This window comes from Salminus brasiliensis, chromosome 1 (assembly GCF_030463535.1).
Source record: "Salminus brasiliensis chromosome 1, fSalBra1.hap2, whole genome shotgun sequence".
NCBI classification, from domain to species: domain Eukaryota; kingdom Metazoa; phylum Chordata; class Actinopteri; order Characiformes; family Bryconidae; genus Salminus; species Salminus brasiliensis.
In genome coordinates this window covers 50720997-50741406 of record NC_132878.1, presented here as the reverse complement: position 1 = coordinate 50741406, position 20410 = coordinate 50720997, and the positions used below count along the sequence as shown (strand labels likewise).

Below are 20410 nucleotides of genomic sequence, written 5' to 3'. Positions count from 1 at the left end.
GTCTATTGCGCCAGTTTGAAGCTCAACCCTGGATCTGTTGTGTTTACATCGACGGCATGGGCAGCCTTTTCGTCTGAGGAAAGAAATCGTGTTGGCTGTTTCCACTTCCACCAGAAAGTTAAACGTGTGTTGATGGCAACGGTTTATATAAGCGAGCGAAGACGGTGAGATTTTTCAAACTGTCGATATTTTGTCCATATGGAGCAGTTTGAGCTACTAGCTGTTGGTGCCAATGTCGAATCAGGGATTTTGGGAACCGTTACTAGCAAGTTTACTAGCTAGCTATATTTATCATAGACGGGAGAAAGAGCTTTCTACAAGGTTAATAGTGTGTGTAGTCCGTGTGGATACGTGTTTTCTGCAGATATATAGCTAGCTAAAGTTTAAGAGAGAGTTTTGCTAAAACTGCCACGGCGGAGGAGCTAGGAGGGAGTTAGCTAGCTAAGGATAAGCGATAAGGATAAGGGTTTTATCACCTGAAAGGTAAGTAGCTAAAGACATCATCCATACACTACAAAAATGATATTTTCACAAGTAAAACGACCTGGATACAATAATAATAATAATAATAATCCGTATTAAGACGCTGGTGTAAAATAATTTCGCCTTTTTTGGACGTTTTCTTGTCATTTTAGTGGCACCTACTCTTACAAATGCCAGATATTAGTGACACCTTATGATAATGGCAGACAGCTAACTGCCTAATTATTTCAAGCATATTTCTAAAAGGAAAAGAAAGAAACAAATGAAACTGTGCATTTATGTTGTAAAAAAAGTGTAAAAGTAAATATATATATATTTAAAGCTTGTGAAACATCGTCTGTTTGCTGCCTGATAACAAAACCATGTATTCACAGAACAAGGAACAAGGAAGTGAATACAGTAGGGGTGTAACACATTTACATTAGTTGCCAGGTTTGAAAGGATTTTTCCATCCCAAAGCCAAGATTCGATTAGATTTTTACAACCACGATAAGCCTTGACAATTGAACATCCTAGAAGCAAGAGACAACCCCCCCCCCATTTCACTTCACTCTAGTAGGTCTCACTGGTGGTTTGCACTGGTGGACCCTCTGAAAAAATCAGTGCACTGTTGCGAGCAGTCATTTTTTAGAGTCCTCCTAAATGTCTGTTTGTACACAAATGAACTTCAAAGTTCATTCAGATGTTTTATGTGTATTTCATGCCGTTATGTGTTTGTTTGCAGCTGTGAGGTGTGACTATTACCCCCTGATGATTGTGCAGAGGGTGACTTTTTGGGCTAAGTCCTTTCACCTGTGCGCTGGGGTCAGATTCACCTATAGGGTACCTGAGATGGCCAGACCAAGCTCAAGTAGGACATTCAAATAAATGGACACACACATCCACACTTAAGTCATGTACATTCTTGTGATTAGGCTGTTGCACATGTCCTGGATGATTTCATTGTGTGTGTGTGTGGTTGTCTGGGGCAGATTTGACACAGTTTCGTGAGGAGTTTGCTAAGGCCAAGCACATAGCGATAATCACTGGAGCTGGAGTGAGTGCAGAGAGCGGTGTGCCAACCTTCAGAGGTGCTGGGGGCTACTGGAGGAAATGGCAGGCTCAAGTAATACATATGCTTCATATTTTGCACATTGTTCTTCTTCACTGTGTTGTGTTTATTATTGTTATTATTTTTTGTGAATGCAGTTACAAACAACCTGACCCTTTAATACCTTTCTAGGATTTGGCCACTCCTGGCGCTTTCTCACGAGACCCTTCACTGGTGTGGGAGTTTTATCACTACAGACGAGAGGTAACCCAGTAGTAGTGGATCATTTGACACCTTATAATCTCTTATTCAATTTCATACATTCATTTGTGCTTAATGCATTGTTCATCATGCCAAGAATTGCACTCGGATGATGGTACTAATATAAGCAAGATAGACAGTTTTAGGAGTGCAAGAATGTTTTAGGCATTTTTTAATAAAAATGCTAAACACTATGTATATTGGGTGATTTTTTATGAAAAAATCTTTACATTTTTGATACGTTTACGTTTTGTTGATATATGTAACTCTTCAGTTGCTTACTTCAGCATAATGGGGTGGGAAAGTAAAGATAAAATGTGATATGGGCAAAAGCTATAGCACATTTTGTCTTAGTGTGTGTCAGTGTCAGTGTCAGTGTCAGTATGTCATGTTCCGCAAATAATTGATTGTCTAAAATTTGCAGAATATTGTTATATTATGTAAACCTTTTTTAGTTCAAACAAAGGAATTCAGACTTTTTCATACAACCGAACAGTGTGCTGATGCACCTTTAAATACTGATGTCTTTATGAAATGACAGCATGACAGACTATACTGACTTAGCTATTTTTTTGCACAGGTAATGCGTAGTAAAGAACCAAATGCAGCTCACCTGGCTATAGCTGAGTGTGAGGCTCGCCTCAGTCAGCAGGGGCGTTCTGTAGTCATCATCACCCAGAACATTGATGAGTTGCATCGTCGTGCCGGCTCCAGACACATACTGGAGCTTCATGGTAAGGCAACAATACAGCCACTACATCCAGCTTTGTTGTAATTGGCTGGCTTGTGAAGCTCCAGCTTTACTCTCAGCTGTTTTTAGTTTTTTTTGCTGTTTCAGTATGTTGTAGGTTGTGTTGGCTAAATTCTTCTAAACTGTCTAAAATCAGTAGTACGTAATGGATTTGACAATGAAAGTCATCTATAATGTGTATTGTTTCAGTATCCTGAATGCAGATAAATCCTAATGCTACATTCATGGATTTTTAATGTTTAATTCTCTTACTGGTACTCTGTTTTAGTCTCTCTCTCTCTCTCTCTCTTATTCTCATTCTCTTTCCTCCTAGGTAGTCTGTTTAAAACTCGCTGCATGAGCTGTGGAGAAGTTAAGGCCAACCACACAAGCCCTATATGTCCTGCTCTGGAGGGAAAAGGGTAAATACAGACCAGACTAGCAGCAGCAGATAACACACATGAAATCCCAGCACTTGTGTAAACTTCTGTTATTATCACCCTTAGAGAGCCTGACCCTAACGCGAAGGACGCTAGAATTCCAGTGAATGATCTTCCCAGGTCAGTGTAAGAAATGTTGTGTGCAAGACTACAGAGAGTTACAGGTTCTTACAAACCCATGCTTATAACATGCTTATAAGCAGCTGAGAAAATTCGGACAGTTTTGTCCATTTTAGAGTGCAATAAAATACCAGACCCCTATACAATGTAGCTTACCTTTGTAGGTGGAGCATTTGAAGCTGAGAGTAGAATGAGGCTAACAGTGATTTGGCACCAACTGCCTCTGGCACTGCACATTTTAGTGTTTGCCCTGCTCCCAATACACTAGATAAGGCTGCTGAATGGATGTGGGTGTGTTAAAGAAGGGAAACACAAAAAATGCTTTCTTAAGTTCTCCAGGACCAGGCAACCTGTGTTTTTGCAGATACTGCACTAGTGACGTTCCAACAAACAGCTGCTCCAGTAGGGGGCAGCAGACGCATGTAAATGTGATGATCCAAATAATAATTGCTGATATTAGTCTACTGAGGACTGCAGTGTCTAAAAGTACTGTTTTCAGTCATGCATGCTCTACCTGCTTATGCCCGTTTGCGTCTTTATCTTTGCTAAGGAGAAAACTTAAAACCAAATGGTGCTTTGCAGCCTTCAAGGATGTGCACTTTATGTATGTATGTATAAGAAGTATGTAATGTGAAAGTGCGTGTGCTGCAGATGTGAGAGGCGTGGCTGCCATGGTCTTTTGAGGCCTCACGTGGTGTGGTTTGGAGAGACACTTGATGCTGACATTCTGAGCAGCGTGGAGGAGGAGTTGGAGAAATGTGACCTCTGCTTAGTGGTGAGTGTGTGCATCCAGGGAAACCATACATTTGAGGCGTTTCAGAATAGTTTAAAGATCAGTTTGGTCAATAATTAATAAAAATACCCTAAAAAGTATTGTGACAACTGTTCATTTATTGTTTCTTTTGAAATCAATGATATTAAATAGTTTATCCTGCTTTTGTTGGGGTAACTGTCTCTACTGTCCTGGGAAGAAGGCTTTCTACTAGATTTTGGAGGAGCATTGCTGTGAGGATTTGATTGCATTCAGCAACAAAAGCGTTAGTAAAGTCAGGATGTTCACCTCACCTAATCCCCAGCTCCCCAACTCCTTCCAAAAGTACTGGATCCACCAGTCAATCATTCCAGAGAACACAGTTCCACTACTCCACAGCTCAATACTGGAGGGGGGGCTTTGTACCCCTCTAGTCCACGTCTGGCATTAGGCATGGTGCCAGGGCTGTCATGTTTATCTGCTCCTGTTCTATAGCCAGTACTTCTCTACCGGGACTAGACAAGCTGTTTGTGTCCATTTGCACATCTTAATGGATGCATTTTGAATGCATTCTTTAGCAGGGGTGTCCACAAACATTTGGACAAATCTGGCCCAATAGTATAGAATCATTACACCATTGCATCTGTTTATATTTTACTAAATGAATATAAGTATACTTAATGGGTTAACTGTGTTGTATGTTCATAAGTATCCAGACACCCCTTCCGCTTAGTCAATTATAGTGCACCTATTTCTGACACAGAAGTTCAGTTGCACACACACTGCTTGTAATAAACTGCATATACAAGCATTGCCAACAGAATGGGATGCTCTGGTGCAGCAGCAAACAAGCCTAATGCCACCATGCCCAGGACATTTAGTTAGAGGTGCATAAAGCTCACCAGCGCTGGGTTGTGGAGCGGTAGAACTGCATTCTCTGGAGTGTTTGAGCTCTGTTCAGCAATGTTCCAACATCCAGTGTAAAGGCTTCTCAGAAGAGTAGAGGCTGTCGCTGCAGCAAAGTGGGGGCAAAAGCTCCTTATTAATACTCTTGATGTCCAAACAGACGTTGAGTAAGGAGGTATCTGCAGACTATTGAGCATTTAAGGGCATAACAGAATAATTAAAATAGCTTTGTTAAATAGCTTTGCGAAACGAAAGCAGAAAAATGTGACATGCTGGGAGTTTTCTTTTCCCTTTCCCCTTTGTCCATTTAATAAAATAAGTCATTAATTACACAGTCATTACTGAAGCATTAAGGAAACTGTTGAATTCCCTTCCATTTAAATAGCACATTAAAGATTTGAATTCTCAAATCCAGGAAAAACTGATTCAGTAATGTAGGTCAATGACAGAAATGTGCATGGGCGTTATGCACCAATGGTAAATAGAGCCCATGAAAGCAGTGAACTTCCACGCTTCATATCTATAATTAAGTTAGAGTGTTATTATTTTGGATCTTTGGGAGCTTGACTGGTGATTAGTGGTAATGATTGTATAATTAAGCTTGTCTGCTCACTTGAATGTAGACTGTTAGGTGAATGATGAAGCTTTGCTAATTCCAAGGAATTCTAAAGGCAAGATGGGACTCTTAAAAGTAGCTAACACTGCTGTTCAGGTTGAATCCTCATTGTTTTAAATAGTGAGACTGTTGACTCGACAGGCAGCTTAATAGCTGTTAAACACATTGTCTATCTTATATATATATATGTGTGTGTGTGTGTGTTTTCCTGTTCTCTTGTCACCAGGTGGGTACCTCCTCCATAGTTTACCCAGCAGCCATGTTTGCTCCTCAGGTGGCCGCTAGGGGAGTGCCTGTGGCCGAATTTAACACAGAAAGTACACCTGCCACCATGCGCTTTATGTGAGTCATACTAACACACACACACCTCTGTCACCCTGCATGTTATTTGTGTTTCTCTCACACACAGTATTGTTGTTTTTAGTGAGTCATACGTTTATTGTTTTACATGGAAAAACCTTCATCGGTCCAGTGCACAGTATTTTGTAGAACAGCCCCTTCATTTTCAGTAAGTGATCAAGCAGATATTTTTCATAGCCCTGTTTTTAAGCTTATTTTTACCAAGGGTGCTGAAAGAATTCTTCTCTTGCTCTTTGTACATGTAACTGTACTTGTCTCTACTGTGCACTGCGTGAGCCAGTAAAGGTTTTGTGTTACACTATTAACCCCTTCACCTGCATGCTCCCACACTTCTTTTCCTCAGCCATGATCCTGTATAACCTGTCAGTTTCCATACCAGTCACAGATAAAAAAAAATAAGGTAGTTAAGCCACTCTCTTTCTCCATCAGGTATCATTTTGAGGGTCCTTGTGGCACCACGCTGCCCCCTGCGCTGGCGCGCCATGAGAGCGAGCCCATCTGAAAACCCACACACCTGCCCTGCGTGGAGCACTTTAATATAGAGGGCACAAGTCCACTCTCTGCCATTGATTGTGTTCTTTGAAACATTGACCTTGTGTTCTTACTGACGTGAAGGCAAAGCTGAAAGATTTGGACAAAAATAAACCACCTCTTTGCCTTTGAGTTTGCCTGGTTTTCAGTCTGACTTTTCAGTGGAGAATATCTGTGTGTGTTTGTGTGTGAGTGCGCGCCCTGTGGCATGGGGTCACCTTGATTTTTGTGTAGTCTAAAGCCAGATTCCATGGTCTGGCTGGAAGCCCCCCTCCTCTCTCCATGGTCAACTGTCACAGTTTATAGAGAGATGCAGGCGAAAGGCACTATTGTGTTTGACACTTGCTGTTATGAGTGGAGCCCTCACCTGCATGCACGTGTACACACACACACCGTGACCACAGATCTCACATGAACACCTCCTCAGGTCGTATTTTCTAGGGGAGATAATTAGCAGATATTCAAGATTTGCAGAACTCAAGATCCTGAGTTGAGGTGACCTTTAACCTTTTAAAATGTCTGTCTTCTCCACCTGCACATAATTTGAATCTGTAATCCAGGTGCATTTAACTTGCTGTAGATCAATGCTGTTTATCCTTCACTCCAAATTGACTACTCTGCTAGTCCGGTGCAAGATATCAACGGGACAGTAGCCGCCATTTTTCAGGTCACTCTGACAACAAAGAAGGACGTGATGTGCTCAGAATTCCGCCCTTTTAAAATCAGGTTCAGGACATGCCGTTTTATGACACTGTGAACAAACTAAGCTGAACCCCTGAGGCTTGAGCTCTAGCGCTCGCTTATTACTAGTGTCTTCTGTTCCACCTTAAATGGTGCAGCAGCTACAGGTGCAACAATAACTGAGGTGCTGTTTTTTTTTTTGGTGAAATTTCAGCGTCATAATCCAGTGAATACATTCATCGAAGTCATGAAATGTTACTACTTTGTTCAAAAGGCCCAGAAATTGGTACAATAATGAAAAATGCCACAGTATTCATGATCTGGTCTTGTCTGTACAGTTGCTGCCTGTTGATTTCCCCCCATCGTCCCGCGCATGACGTACAGCTGAGCTGCTGAGTAATGGTCAAATTCTACTTGCAGACAGAACTCCTCATCAATGGCAGCTGATGTTATCAGCCATCTGTAGTATCTAAATTTCTGCTAATGAAGTGAACACAGTGCCTTCTAGAAATCTGATGCATGGTATTTAAACAGGGAGTAGTGCACTGAAAGGTGTTTCTGATGATGAGGCAAGAGGTGCAGTATGGCATTGTAAATGGCCATCATATAGAGATGTGAGTGTGTGCTCTGTCTCCTGGTGAGACTGTGGCTCATTAGCTTCTGAGGCGATGAGAGAGGTGTTTCAGAGGCGACTCTGCTCGCCTCCAAAAATAACACACACCATTTCCTGTCCATTAAACCATGATTTCACACCAATCTGAGCTTAACGGCGCGCACACACACAATGCGAATCTCCTCTGACACACAAAGGGCCAAAATCCTTTGAGACACACCACACACACACACACACCTTCCCATTAAATGTCGATTTCACACCAATCTAAGCAGCACTTCAGCCTGGGCTTGCTGGGGAAGTTTTTTTTTTTTTTTTTTTTTTTTGCATGGTGTGTACACACACAGACATGCACACAAATGACAGTAACTCTGTCTGTCTGTCTGTGTGTGTGTGTGTGTGTGTGTGTGTGTGTGTGTGTGAGGAAAACACAGGCAACTGTACTGACCTCTCTGTAAGTTCATCTCTGTGTTTCCTGAAAGTCTGGTAGCATTTTTGTTGTTATAATGGTGCTAAATGTCTTTTCCAGATTCGGAATCACAAGAGATGATTCATATAGTGTTGCCACTGAAATGTTACAGGAAGATGACAAACTCCTGCACCTAACAACTGGGGTTAGACACAGGGCCCAGCCCATTCCCTTCCAGTATCACCCACTGCATCTCAAGCTCTATCAACGTAGTCACCTCCCTTCCTGTGTTGACTGTAGCTGTTTTTGATCAGCTAAGGTGTTGCCAATGGTTTTCCCTCAGTAAGTTCATGTTTTTGTTGTTTCCTTGTTATCCCTGACCTAGAGAGACAAATACGCAAAAACAGGAAATCAGGAGGTACATGCTTTTTCACACCACTGTCATGATTGACCACAGCTGGTAGCTTCTCCGTGCCCACATAACAAGGGTTTGTTTGGTAAGTTTTATTTGATGACCAATGTCCAGGAAAAAAACAACAAAGAAACCACTCACTACAAACTCGTCATCACAAGCTGTTTATGTTCATAGTTGACTGCACCTGATAACCCAAAATGTGTATCAATACCATGGTATTACAATGACTTTCCTCACATTCCAGTACTATCCATACCCCCTCCCTGAAGTGGGCCCCAAAAAAAAGTCCTTATGGGTATGTAGTCTGACACAGAGACACAAAGCATACTGATGTCCCAATTATACTGCTTTGACCTGTAAGCATTTGAGCATTACCACAAATGTAAAAAAAAAATACTTTTTTTCAATATCATTTTTTTTATTATATTATTTTACATGATTTGATTTGATTTATTTGTACTTTTTTTACACTGTAAAGTAGTGGGCACAGAACTTTCAAGCTACTTTCCTACCCTGTGTGTAGATTTGTTTAAAGGGTATATAAATACATACAGCTTTTTCATATATATATATATATATATATATATATATATATATATATATATATATATATATATATATATATATATATATATAGTGTGTGTGTGTGTTTATAAATAGAAATGGGTACCTTACTCACACACATCTATGAGTGTGTGTATTTGTGTGTGTCTGTTTCCCGGAGCCGTGTGTGCAGATTAAGAGATTTATAAATAGAGAGAAAGCTTTGCTTAGAGACTCAAATCTCAGAGCCATGCAGGGATTATTGCATCCCTTTGGGATTTTAACCCAAAACCCAATCTGACTGACGTGTGCGCACACACACATGCACGCCTTTCGCAACACAAGCTTGTCTCTTCACACGCGAAACAATTTTCATACACAGCACAGTCTCAAGCTCCTCTCAAGCAAAAAACACATGTACATGTTCAAAATAGTGACTGGACGTCTTTCTAAACCTCTCCTTATCTGTCTCTCCATTTATCATCTCATATGTCCATCAATTTCCTTATCCAAGCATCAAAGGAGAATAAACAAATCACACACCGAAGCAGAGGGCCGAAAAAGCCTCACGAGCTGAAATATCAATGTTTTTAGCTAGATCTATATATAATCGAAAAAAATGAACAGACTTTTTAGTGTGTAGACTCGGATGAGTGCTTTACAAAGTTACAGTGAGAGAGAAACACACGCTAAAGGAGTAATGAGTGACAGAACTGCATTGTGGATGGGCCCTTCAGTTTCTTCCAAGGCTTTTTCATCAATTTTGGCCAATTGCTGACTGTAGCATGTTTTGATGCTAAGGAGTTTTTAATGCTCCAGTAAGTTTATCAATGAAGGCTATGGATACAGATATGTTGATAATATTTTAGGAAAGTTGACAAAATATTGTTGATGGGGGGGAAAAAAGGCCCTATAGATATGTGGAGATATCATTGTTTGCGTTGTTGCAGTCTTTTGTTGTGCAGATCAATTTTTCGACCCATACTTTAATCATCAGATGTATAATCTGGTCTGGGCTAGTGGAGACTTGCGCCATGGCCTGCAGGTCTGTGTCTCTGCCAGGCCGACAGACCCTCATTTAGTCGAGCAGCTAACATTTAGCCAATTATGCTAATACCCCTCATCAGTTCAACTTGCCCTGCAGGGAATGTGAGCACCGGAGTCGGCACGCTACGCTACCAAAAGCCTTCCCATGGCAGTGGCGCTGGCAACAACAACATGACTCATTCTTACAGACAGGGCTGGTTTCATGCTAGGTCTTCTTCTGTAAGTGGATACGCGGTCACTAGTGTTGTGCTTAGTCAGCACACGGGTGGGTCATGGGTGCCATGACTTTTGAATGTGAAGTGGTTTAACTGTTCTAACTGATTGTCACCAGTGGATATTTTTGTATTTGTCTGCACTCCAATACCAAATTTAGCTCACGAACAGCCTGAGAATGAAGAGACGAGTTGTTGAAGCAAGGAAACTGATGGTTTTGAGGCCTAAAACAAAACCCGGAGTGATTTTTTTCCCACCCAACACTAAAAGACTTGTAATCCCAAATCCCAAAGCTGACAGGTTTTAACTTGTTTGCTGGCAACAGAATCAAATTAATCAGGATCTCAGAATCAAATTAATTTGCAGTTCTTTAGGGATTAAGGTGTCTTTTTTCCCCTCATTATTGTCCATTCTTGCGAGTATGGACAAATGAGCGATCATTCTCTGGTGAAGTGGTTCTCTGAAATTAATTCTCTCTTATGAAAAAGGCATCAGCACAGTTCGGTTTTGATTTCTCTGCCCAAAAAATACCTGATATATCTCATCAGTTAATTACAAGGTTTAGTGTGCAGCTACTTATGTCCAGTCCTGGTGATCTGCCTCTATGGAGAGTGTAGTTCCAGCGGACCTGTCTTTAATATTCACATTCTTCTGAAGGCTCTGAATACATATAGATATAGATATGTTTTGCTGAATTTTAGGTCATTATTATTACTATTCCCATGCTAAAGATTCTGGTGGCTTTTACCTTCTTTAAAACAAGCTGTAGAATAAACCCAGGTTATATTATTCCTAGGCAGTTATTCTCATCCTATCACATCATATGGAAAGAAAGGAGCTTTTCACAGGTATTCTCAAGCATGGAGGCACTCTAACGGGCGCATAGTTGTGTTATATATGTGTGACATGTCTATGGAAAACCTCAAGTGATATACGACACAACACTGAAATCTTTGGCTTTCCAAATGACTTCTTAAATGAGCCACACGCCTGGCAGCTTTACTGGTAGTTGTTGTTTACATCACTGATGCTCAGCCAGGTTCGCATGGTTTCTCTTTCAGATAGCCAGAGTGTGAAAGGTTTACACTTCCTGCCTTTTTCCGCCAGTGTATTTTTTTTTACTGTTGACATCTGACGGAGATCACACGACCGATAAATATGGATTTCTATTTGTACAATCCTAAGTGAGCAAGACTACAAAGTTCGCAACTTTCACCAGATAAATGGCAGCCGCAACTAGATTATACCTTGAAGTGATACACAAGTGTTTTAATCAACACTTGGCATATCAGTGCTAGCACTTAACCTTGATTAAAAAAAGATAACGTGCAATATAATAGAACAAAAGGATAAGCAGAGCCAAGCAGAAAGTGTTTGAGTGGAAGGAAAGAAAAAAGCATCCACAAGGTCACTGAGCAGTGCTGGACTCGGGCCCTCCATGAGTGAAACACAGCTCTGCTTTGATTAAGAGGGTCTTTTACCGTACCACTGATTTTCTCAGCTAATAACTGGACACAATTATGTAGAAATGTTCACTTTCAGCAGGAATGTCCATATTTTTTTTGCAAATAACTGCAATAGCTGCTATAGCTGCTATGATGAAGACAGTAGATATTTAAAGATGTTACACAAGATGATCACAGAGGAAGCACAGCGTCTCAGTGTATAATGTCACGGAAAGCTCTACTAGCTGGTTATTTAGGCATGCCAGTTAGGGCTTGTGTATATATTGTATCAATAAGGATGCGGGAACGTCCTCCGACAGATAGGCTGGCAGTATCTCTCTGTAATGTGTGTTCCAGATGCTTTTGGCTACAGCTGCATGGAGTGGAGTATAGGTCAGAGATAAGCCTCAGGCCTATTAGCACTGAATGCTAATAGACTCCAACACTGGAGCAAACACTGCTGCTAATGCTTTTGCTTACAACCAAATTCACCGCTTCTTTACTGAGGCAAAATATGACACTGTCAGGATATGTGTAGGCCTAATTAATGTACGCACTGAAGATGTGTATGTGTGCGTGTTCTCTGTGTTTTGTTGAGTTCCTTGCTTGGATGATGAAAGAGCTAATGGCTTGTGTTTAAGAGCTGAAAACTCCAAAGGGAGTAAAGATAAAACGCAAAAGCTAGTTGCTTCTTCTCTTGCTCATCTTAAGCTGCTCCATTGAGACCCATTTAAGTGTGTATGTACATGCCTAAAGTGCAGAATTAGAGGTCTCTGATGTTTACAGTAGGGATTAGTTGGACACAGGGCTACAAGTGCGCTATAATGCAAATTTGCAACAGTCAACTTAGGGACGTATACCAGAGGGCTAGGGCTCTAAGCAAGCGCAACAAACACAGTTTTACAAAGTCTGTCTGGTAATGCCTGGTAGGGGAACTGGCTCTCATTTCCTGTCTGGTTCAATTCATGTCCAGACACCAATTAACAAGTCATCAAACCAGGCCTCCTCAAAGATGTCTACAGCTGACACAGGAGACGGAACCAGCACTGGCTCAAATGAAAGATGGAAGAAAAGGTCTTTTAAAGGTGCACATATTTGTCACTGTACTATGTACAGCGAAATGTGTCCTCCGCATTTAACCCATCTGTGGTAGTGAACACACACACACACACTAGTGAACTAGGGGCAGTGAGTACACACACACCCAGAGCGGTGGGCAGCCAACTCCAGCGCCCGGGGAGCAGAGAGGGTAAAGGGCCTTGCTCACAACCCACAACCCTGTTATCGATAGCCCGGTGCTCTAACCACTGAGCCACCACTGCCCCTTAACAATAAAAATGTTGTGTAGTTCAGGTTTGAAATCAGGCTGTTATAAAGTAATGAAGGATTTAGTATGTTAATTATAATAAAGTGTATTAGCCAAAAATGACAGTATGTAATGTGCATGAAAATCTCAAGAGAGCAGCAGTTTTAGAAATACTCGAAAAGCCTGTCTGATACCAACAATCATGCCACTCTCAAAGTCATTAGAATCTTTTTCCCATTATGATGGTTAATGGGAACATTTTCTAAAGCTGAACGCTACCCGCAGCATTACCTGAAGAAGTGACATCACAAAAAACAATAAATTAGTATTTAGACATAGACTGTACAGACTATAAAGACAGAGGAAAAAATAGCACAATGTTTACATGCTACATCAAACTTTTGTTAAAAAAATTAGAAAATCTAGACCTTTGATGTGGGCCTTTTAATGTTTAAGTATACAGTTTCAATAATGATAATAGCATATCTTCCAAACTACTACTACTACTACTATTATTGTTATTAATAATAATAATAATAATAATAAATAAATAAATAATAAGATGATGATGATGAAGGGAAGAAAAAGACTATAACGAAGAGATTTACCGCATTATAGTAACAATTTCCATTAGCGCCTTTATTCATTTCCCTGGGTTAGCTTTTCCAGAGGGTTTAATATTTCGTATGGCAGCTGTAGACTTTAAAGCTCTTACTTTGTACTTTGTGGTTTATCAGCAAATCCTTCAATTAATAACTTGAAGCCAAGCTATAAATATCATGGGAGTTTAAAGCTTTTGAAGTTCACTTAAATGCATGACAGTTTACTGAAATCTAAATACTTTCTGAAAGTATTCTCCAAACCTTGGTACTCCAGCAGTATCTACGCTGTAAAAAACAAAACAAAAACAAATAAAAAAGTCTTGTTGTGGTAAGAAAAGACAGTTTATTCAATAAATACTCAAAGATGGTTTAGTCTCAAGTATTTACTTGAGTTGAATATACACAGTTTATTTGCTTGTTACTACGTATAGTGTTATCTAGGTTGAATAGACAATATAAATATAAATATTTTTAGATGCTAAGCACGTCATTGACTTGGCCTTTAGCCAATAATGAATGTTAACTATCTAACTAACTAACTGATTTACTCACTCACTTAAATTTAGCAGGCTACATATTATCCACTGGATAATATTTAATAGGAGTGGTTTAATCAAGTGCAGACAATGGCTTTTAGTTTAGGGTGAATGGAGAAATAGGTCAGAAGGCAAAGATATAAAAGTGCAATATATGGCTAATAATACAGTTAAAGTTAAAACAATAGTTCATTGTCTTGCATGGAGGGATTGGACTGTCTCTTCTCAAAAACAAGATGGGAAGTAGAAAAGACAGCTGGTTTGGTAGATGTCTTTGCTAGATGTTGAGAATTTGACACCTTTAAAAAAATTGCCTGCCAAGATAACTTATTTGAATAATTGGCATCCTTATTCTGGTTATAAATGTAAATATAGCACACATTCTTCAATGGCAAATTATTATGCCTTGTAATGAAAACTGATTCACTCTCAGCTCAGTCTGTGAGGGTTGAAGAAACATAGTCCACATTATCTGGTCCTGTAGAGGTAACCTCATGTGGTAACTGCACCAAGTTAATATCTCATTTATGTACTGCTGGTCAATGGCAGTCCACATGCTTCAGAAACTTGTTATTATCTATTAGGAATCACCTACTGTTCATGAAAGTATTCAATATTTCAGTGTCTGCTGAAGTGATACAACTCCATTTTCTAACTTCTAACTAATGGTTACAGCCACTGATGTTCTTGTATTCAGGAGCATGGCTAGTTCTGGCCCAGCCTCAACTGTGAAATACCACCCTAGCGCATAGTGCTCCCATCTCCATCCCTGCCCCTTCACATGATTCCTGGCCTACATGTCTTATGTGGGGCCTGCATGGGTATCAGAATCAGAGTGGCTTGTCTTCCATGGGTTCCACATTGGCCCCACATATTGATGCCCACCTTTGTCAGTGATGGGAACAGGAGGAGTTAAACATGGGCCCCATCTGGGTTGTACACTGCTTAGGGGCCTAGATGGGACCCTGTGAGATTAAGGTGGGCTGTAGTGATGGGACCCATTTGGGAAACCCAGTTGTAAAAATGTATGTACAAACCCAGTCAGAGCCCAATGCGCTCATAGAGCCTAGCTAACCCACGTTCCACCCATGTCACATGAGCACATGAGCATGTTGGCTGGGTTCATACAGGAAAGTTGCATCTGTAAGGCAAAGATACATGAATTTTTAGAACACATGTACAACATGCTCTATTGTATCAGCAAGTACTACCGTGCTGAATTTGATACACATAGCTGATGGCTTCTTATTTGCAGCCCACCATTCTTCCTCTCATACAGGGTTAATGGAACTGCTGTACCAATTAAAGTGGAACGAGCAATTAACTACATGTCCAGCTTCATTGTATCTATATCAACTGTTCAAGACTTAAATAACAAATGGGACCTAAGGGGTGTGTGTGTGTACATGGGTGATTTCATAATTAGTCCAAAACTATATCTGGCACACCGGGAATTCTCCCAAGGGTCTTATTATCTGTGTTACCCAGCTTTAATCATTAGGATCATTTTTAATTGTAAAAAAGATCCTGGAAGAACACTGGCAAATCTCCCTAGGACAAATATAGCATTGATTCCCCTGGAAGATTTTGCAATCAATATGGTGATGATGGTCGTGGAGCAACAAATCTCTTTGGGTTGCTACACCAAAATATGAAAGTCAGGTGTATTCATTCTTTTCAGAAATGCCACGCTTTTCCTTTTTCTGGCCCTTAGATTAGAATAGGGTGTACTTGTTAAAAGCGTGTGTGTGAGTGTATGCCTTGTAAAGGGCAGTAGCTCTATGACTCATCTCAGCAATGCACAGTCTTTCCCAGCTTCAGAATAGGAAGTGACCCATGTTTGTCTCAAGAAAATCGAAAGAATAAAAAGAAAGTTTCTGAGTCAGTTGAACCTTTCATCAGGGCACATCCCAAACTCTCCTATCAGGCTGCCTAACCCATAGCCTGTGTGTGTGTGTGTGTGTGTGCAGGCGTGCAGGTGCATGTGACAGAGAGAGAGCCGTCCCTTGTTAGAACCATAAGTGTAAGATCATTCATTGGCTGTAAGTATAAAAATGTTCCACACTGAAAGTACAAAAGTACACTGATGACAGCAGCAGCTTTCAAACCAATTTCAAACCATCTGTTAAAAGATTGAAGCTGAGAGGAGGTAATGGTTCACGCTCCACCATGGACTTCCTAAAAACACACAAACTAAGACTGTTGGAATGACCCTCACTGCTCTCTGACCGAAAAATCATATAACATTTGTGTGTGTGAGAGAGAGAGAGTAAAGAAAATGATTAATAATTAATTTAATAATTATTCCTTTGTTATTATTATTCATTATTATTTCTTCTCTCCCTCTCCCTCTCCACCCCCCCCCCTTCCTTTCTCTTCTTTCTAATCTGCCAGTGCTGTCATCCCACTCACCCCTCACTGTTGTCTGTGTGTCTTTGGGGGTGTATGTGTGTACATGATGTGTGTGTGTGTGGGTGTCTGGGTGTGTGAGAGTATGTGTTTGTCATGGAATCCACAGTCTACCTCAGCACATAAGCTGTTATGGGAAGGGTGTGGGGATCTTCCTGTCTCTGTTTCTATGGAAACACCACCCCCATCTGCCAACCAGAAGGAGGGACAGAGGTTCCAAAATGCAAGCTGTCATCTTGTATGTGTGTGTGTAGGTTTGTATTTGTCTACGAATGTGTGTACATGCGTGTGTGTGTGTGCGTGTGTGTGTGTGTGTGTGTGTGTGTGTGTGTCTGTCTCACAGTGTAGATGTGTGAATGCACGTCTCCTTGTGTGTGTTGTTACAATCCAAATGTAATGCAAGGAGACTGGTGCGTGTAAAGCTGTCTGTTCTCATTCTTCTGCTGCTTCTCTCAGCGCTGATACAAACACACACACTCTCTCTCTCTCTCTCTCTCTCTCTCTCTCTCTCTCTCACACACACACACACATACATACTGCACTGCGGAACTCCTCTTTTCACAGACATTTTGAGGTGATCACCTGACTGACTACTATTCTTGGAGCTTTGCTGCTCAGTAGAGACTTTTCCTGAGAAGAAATGCCAGGGATGAAAAGACAAAACCCACAGGTGTGTGTGTCTGTGTGTGTGTGTAAGAGAGAGAGGGAGAGAGAGAGAGTGCAAGCAAGTGGTAAAGGGGAAAGTTACTTCTATTGCTGTGTAGTTGCACAGAGTGAAAGAGAGACCGTGAGATTGGGGAACAGGTGAGAAAGGGATCAATAAAGAGATAATCTGTAAAAAAAAAAAAAAACATGTTAGTGTAGAAATAGGGTCTCTCTCTCACTCTCTCTCTCTCTCTCTCACTGTCTCTCTCTCTCTGGGTTTGTATTTGTGTGAATTCTCCACAAGCCCAAAATGATCTGGTCTTGTGTTTAGAAGGGTCTTGTGTTTTATCTATCCATATATAATACATATAAATAATAATAATAATAATAATAATAATAATAATAATAAATGTAAGCATGTTGAGCTGCTTCGTATCTGGGAATGGTCATTGAATGTAACCGAAAGCCTGAAAATTGCATAAATAATAATTCATTCATAATAAAAAAAATAGCTTAGAAATATGTCCAGTGAGGGCCTGTGACTGACAAGTGCTCCAAAAATGTATAGGGCCCAAAATCCCTGACAGTGCCTCTGCACGTGACTTTGAGTTTGCTGAACATCACTGCAACTTTGATTCTGGGAACTGGGACTTTCCTAGATGTTAATACTTCTCCCAATAAACTGTAGAGGATTCCAGCAGCCACAGCTACTCCATCAGCAGGACCTGTAACAGTCTGTGTGAGAGGGAGAGAGGGCTTCCTGACATCTGGTTCATGCTGAAACTGAAATGTACTGATTAAGTCCCTACTCTTCTAATCTGGAAGATTACGTTCACACCTACAGTTCTCTCTTAATGTGAAGCCTCGAAGTGGTGATGTGACTGAGTGGGTAAAGCTGCGTTCTTCAAACGTCCACCTTTTCTCCAGATGTTGAGTTGGTCATGTGGTTTTTGGCTCATTGTCCTGCTGCATGATGAAGATCCTCCTATTCCTTACTTCTAGAAGTTAGAAGTCTGTTAGCCCCAGCTCTGGCACTACCTCTTTACTATGTTCCAGAAGGTTTGTGGCTTCTTGCAGTGCCTTCCTATTCTTACTGTATGTTTCTGCTCTCCATTTGTAATGAACTGGATTGAAATACCTGCAACCCTTTTATGTGGAGGTTGTTAGTGATAGGACTGATGGGGCTGCAGGAGGCCAACCTCCTAGATGTTTAGCTGTTAGCATATCAGTGGTGTGTCTTCCAGATTGTTGTATTGGCTGTGCTTAATTTTCAGTGCTTAATTGTCCCTCTTTTTTCAGCTGCAGGATGGCTTGTTTTTCTCTTTTTTTTGGTTTACCCTTTTTTTTTTTTTTAAATAAAAACATATGCCTGACTAGACATTTATTATATATATAATAAATATATTTATATATTTATATATATTTATATAGACAGTTATATTATATATCATAGTATAGTAAATAGTTATTAAATATTATTATTATAATTCATTAATATTAATAAAAAAAATCTAAAAATTAATTCAATAAATATAATATAAAAATAAGTGGGTTCTATGCTTCCATGCTCTAAGTTAGTTAAACTTGTTAGTTAAACTAACAAAAAAGAATTGGCCTTGTGATTCCAAATGTTTCAGAGGAGAATATATTTGAGCAATAGAACAGGAGATGGACTATGTTAATATCATCAGTGTAAATATCATCACGGCTGCAATTTGGTTGCAGGCACGAGCCGAAGGCGAGTTCAGTAGATCATCACAGCCAGGGTGTTTTTTGCGATAACACACAGCCTACAGTGTTCTTTTGCTTTTATACAACAGTTTTGTATGAAATAAAGAAATAAAAGGACTCAGAGAAGCTCTGAATTTAATACTGAATATTATTAATACTAGTTCCACTACAAATGTAACTATTCCCATTCAGCAGTAATTCCAAAACACCAGGAACAACTAAGCAGCACTTCGTTAAGGTACCTTTCGATCCCTGTATGCAGTCCAAGGTGACTGCTGATACTGTGAGGCTCACCTTTTGTGGTGCGGATAGAGCCATAGAACTGTGCAAGTACACAGCAAATTTAAATTTAATGCTCAGTGTGTTGGTTTTTACAAGTGGAAGAGAGAAGGTAAAGCTCTCAATTCTGGACACGTAACATTGTCGCTTTCCTGCAAAACTCTTGTATCTCCATTTTTATTAATTTATTGTTTGATTAATTGACGTAATTTAAACTGCCACTTATTCTTTACATTGTAGCAAACTTTCAAGATGAATGGACCAATAGAAATGCTCCAAAAAAATTCCTTTGACTCACTGAAAACTGAGAAAGTTTTTTTTCCTTCATATAATTTGCTGCAGCAATCTCTACTCTTCTACAAAGTCTTTACACTAAATGTTGCTATGAGGATTTGATAGCATTCAGCCACAAGGGCATTAGTGAGGTCAGGTACTGATGTTGGAGGATTAGTTCAGGATTACAAAGTGCACTCTAATGCATTTCAGTGGTACTGAATGGAGCTATATCACCAGTGCTGGGGGGAGGGGGGAGTTTTACACCCACTAGCCAGCGATTGTCATTGGGCACTGGGACCTTTGGCTCATGTGCAGCTGCTCCAGAGCAGCCCATTCTATTGATAATGCTTTTCTATGGAGATTATACAAGCACTGTGTGCACACAATTGAACACCTGTGTCAGACAAGGGTGCACCTTAAAGGGGCATTAGTCAAGATTCAACAAACCCGACCTCAAGTAGTTAGGAGGTGATCGATTGTGGTAATTCCCAGCCATTATCACAAAGCAAGCCTTTAAAATCTCTTATTCAAAGAGACCCAGTGTCTAGTAATGTTCTCACGTACATTACAACTTCTTCTTGGTATAAGGGGTGGTGTTTGGCAAGAGTGGGCATACACTCCTGTGTCTGAGGGGTGTGATGTTGTTAGCATTTCACCCTGATATGTGCTGCCCACTAAGACATTTAGATTATTGCTAGTGAAATTATAAACCTATAAAACATCAGAATTCAGCTTGTAATGAATAGCTGCTGTGCAAATGAGCTCTTATAAGCTTATCAGTCGTAACCTGAGTTAACTAGTTATTTTAAGGAGATTGGGTGGAGTTGGAGGGTTTTGTTGAGGACATTGGGTGGAGTAACGGGTTTTGTAGAATAGATGGGGTGGGGTAATGTGGTGTTGAGGAGATGGGGTGGAGTAAAGGGGCATTGAGGACATGGAGATAGAGTAACAGGTTTGTTGAGGAGATGGGGTGGAGTAATGGGCGTAGAGGGACATGGGGGTGGAGTAATTGGTTTGTTAAGGCCATGGGGA

General features: G+C 40.4%; 1 protein-coding gene across 2 annotated transcripts; it reads left to right on the top strand.

Moving 5' to 3' along the window:
• The first annotated feature begins 14 nt into the window (after positions 1 to 14).
• Positions 15 to 6360, top strand: sirt5 (sirtuin 5). Of its 2 annotated transcripts, none has more exons than XM_072696008.1 (10): positions 15 to 164; positions 1208 to 1333; positions 1455 to 1588; positions 1706 to 1777; positions 2355 to 2508; positions 2839 to 2926; positions 3011 to 3064; positions 3716 to 3839; positions 5564 to 5679; positions 6127 to 6360. In XM_072696008.1, exons 2-10 carry the CDS (start codon positions 1234 to 1236, stop codon positions 6197 to 6199), a joined length of 915 nt encoding a protein of 304 aa, XP_072552109.1. In that variant the 5' UTR covers positions 15 to 164; positions 1208 to 1233; the 3' UTR covers positions 6200 to 6360. The 2 variants fall into 2 exon arrangements, with proteins under 2 accessions (XP_072552109.1, XP_072552110.1); XM_072696009.1 differs by lacking the exon at positions 15 to 164 and adding an exon at positions 284 to 483.
• The last annotated feature ends 14050 nt before the right edge of the window (positions 6361 to 20410 follow it).